Below are 2,382 nucleotides of genomic sequence, written 5' to 3' on the forward strand. Positions count from 1 at the left end.
AGATGCGCATTTTTTTTTTTTTTACTACAAGGAATGTTGGAAGTTGAACTGTTAGAGCAAGCTCAACGGTGGTGTATGTTTTGATCGCTGTCCAACAGGGTTGGGTGACCATCTCAGCAAAAATGACACTATTCCACCTTCTACCGGCAAAACAGAAGCTGGTATCCTCTTGAGTCTTGACCCAGGTCATGGGCTGGGTCAGTATATTCACCCGGGAGACTGGCTGCTACGCTGGCCCCGAAGCAAATTGTGGGTGACGTCAGCCGTCAGCGTTTCTGTGAGGGAATTGCGGCTCCAAAAATTTATCATCTAGTGGTGACGCGCGTTGCCAGGACGCTGCTCCAGCTTGTGTCGCATAGTGATGGAGACTTGGAGAGAGAGCAGCTTGTCGCCACCAATACATGCAGAGGAAATAGAAGATAAATTTTCTTCACTTCGTGTAAACTTCGCGTGCATAGGATATAAATTAAATAGAAAATAAATTTCCTTTTTGAAGAGAAAAAAAAAAGAAGTTAATTTAATCTAAGTTCAAAACTCACGCTCCGTATTGGATGCAGTCCGGTTCGGTTGAGTTTTTTTTGTTAATTACAGTCCTATAACTCAGCTACCACATTGAATTTATTTCATTTTCTATCATGCTGACTCAATACTTAAATTATTCATTTATAACAATATCCTTATTTAATATATTTTGCACAAAAAATAGTAAAAATCAATACATCAATTGTAATCCTAAATTATTGCAATCTTGTTAATGTAAAATTAGTAAATTCTATATGTTGACTTTAATTTATATTATTAGTTTTTTGATTGAATTCAAAAAAAGGAATCTGCTTTTGCCCATTCTTCGAGCTATAGTCCTCTGACACTACCGGTGGGAGCTGCGTTTTGGAAGAAATTGTGGCAGGCTTCGATTCCAAACAAGGCTAAGATCCACATCTGGAGGGTCTGTCTGGATACATTACCTTCTCTAGGGAGTCTGGCTTCAAAAAGAGTAGTTTTGGACTCGGAGCTTTGTGTGCTGTGTGAGACTCACAGGGAGACGACAATCCACCTGTGCAGGGACTGTCCCTTTATGAAGGAATTAGTGCAATCCAGGGCCATTCTGAAGCAGGTGTGTTATAACCCACAGGTGGTACAGAGCGATTTACTTGCTTGGATGAGTTTCAGTGCTACAGAATTGTCCTTGAGTAATTTTGGGGAGCTTATGTTTCTTTTATGGGGAGTTTGGAAGGAGCGCAATGAGAGAGTGTGGAACCAAAAAAACACTGCTGCTTGTGAAGTTAGCCTCCTTCTTGCATCACGTACGACTTCAGGAGTTCAGGTTTCATAATATGAAACAGACTCATTCCCATCCTAGCAGAGCTCGAGTAGTTCGATGGTGTGCACCTGCAGCTGGTTTTTTGAAGATCAATGTAGATGGATCGTTTAACCACATTACCAGGAAGGGGGGCCTTGGTTTTGTGGTTCGTAATGAATTGGGTCATATGTTGGCTGGGGGGGCATGTCCTCTTAGTGGTCTTATATCACCGGAACATGCAGAAATACTTGCTTGCAAGAGAGCTGTGGAGTTTGCAGCCGATCATGCTCTAATACCGGCTGTTTTGGAGACTGATGCGTCGGAAGTGAAGCGGCAACTCACACAACACATTTCTTCAAATACATCGGTGTTGGGAAGAATCTATGATGATGTGGGCAACTTTTTGGAAACGTTGATGGGTATCAGTGTGTCCTATGTTGGCAGGAAAGGCAATCTAGTTGCGCATACGTTAGCAGCACATGCCTGCACTCTTAGGCAGGATTCTTTCTATTTTTCTACTCCCGCTTTTCTTCAATCTGCTATAGCAGCAGAGTTTTGTAATGTTTGATCTTTTCTCATTTCAATAAAGGGCTGTCATATTTGATTCAAAAAGACATTATTCTTTCTTGATATTCCTTATTACGTATTGCATCTTCGAATCATCTCTTTTTTTTCTCTCTTTCTTCCATGCATATCTTCTTTCCAATGGTTCAAAAAAAAAAATCTTCTTTCCAACACATACTTCTTATTTATTTGTTTATTTATTTTTCTCTCATATCCGTATTTTTTGTGTGGTTCTCCCTTTTTAGTTCGTTTTTAGGTCTTACCTAACATTTTATTAGAGATTTTTATTTCACATTTACATGCCTTATTTATCGGTAAGATTTCACAAGTTTAAAAAACTTCAAGTTTCTCTATATCTCTATATATAAGGTCTTCTCATTATCTCCCATTTCTCTTTCATACTTTTTATCTTTTAATTAGGTATATTTTCTATATGTACATAGTTGTACATGTGAGAGTAGTCAAATATTTCCGACATGCAGTTATGACGAATATCCAGTCATGAATACGGTTATAAA

The 2,382-nt window shown here is 39.0% G+C and overlaps 1 protein-coding gene across 1 annotated transcript; it reads left to right on the plus strand.

The window, feature by feature from the left end:
* Positions 1-1,241: 1,241 nt before the first annotated feature.
* Positions 1,242-1,868, plus strand: LOC133744339 (uncharacterized). The gene has a single exon (XM_062172467.1). The coding sequence runs from the start codon at positions 1,242-1,244 to the stop codon at positions 1,866-1,868; it is 627 nt and encodes a 208-aa protein (XP_062028451.1).
* The last annotated feature ends 514 nt before the right edge of the window (positions 1,869-2,382 follow it).

The sequence above is a fragment of the Rosa rugosa genome, chromosome 4, assembly GCF_958449725.1.
Source record: "Rosa rugosa chromosome 4, drRosRugo1.1, whole genome shotgun sequence".
NCBI classification, from domain to species: Eukaryota; Viridiplantae; Streptophyta; class Magnoliopsida; order Rosales; family Rosaceae; genus Rosa; species Rosa rugosa.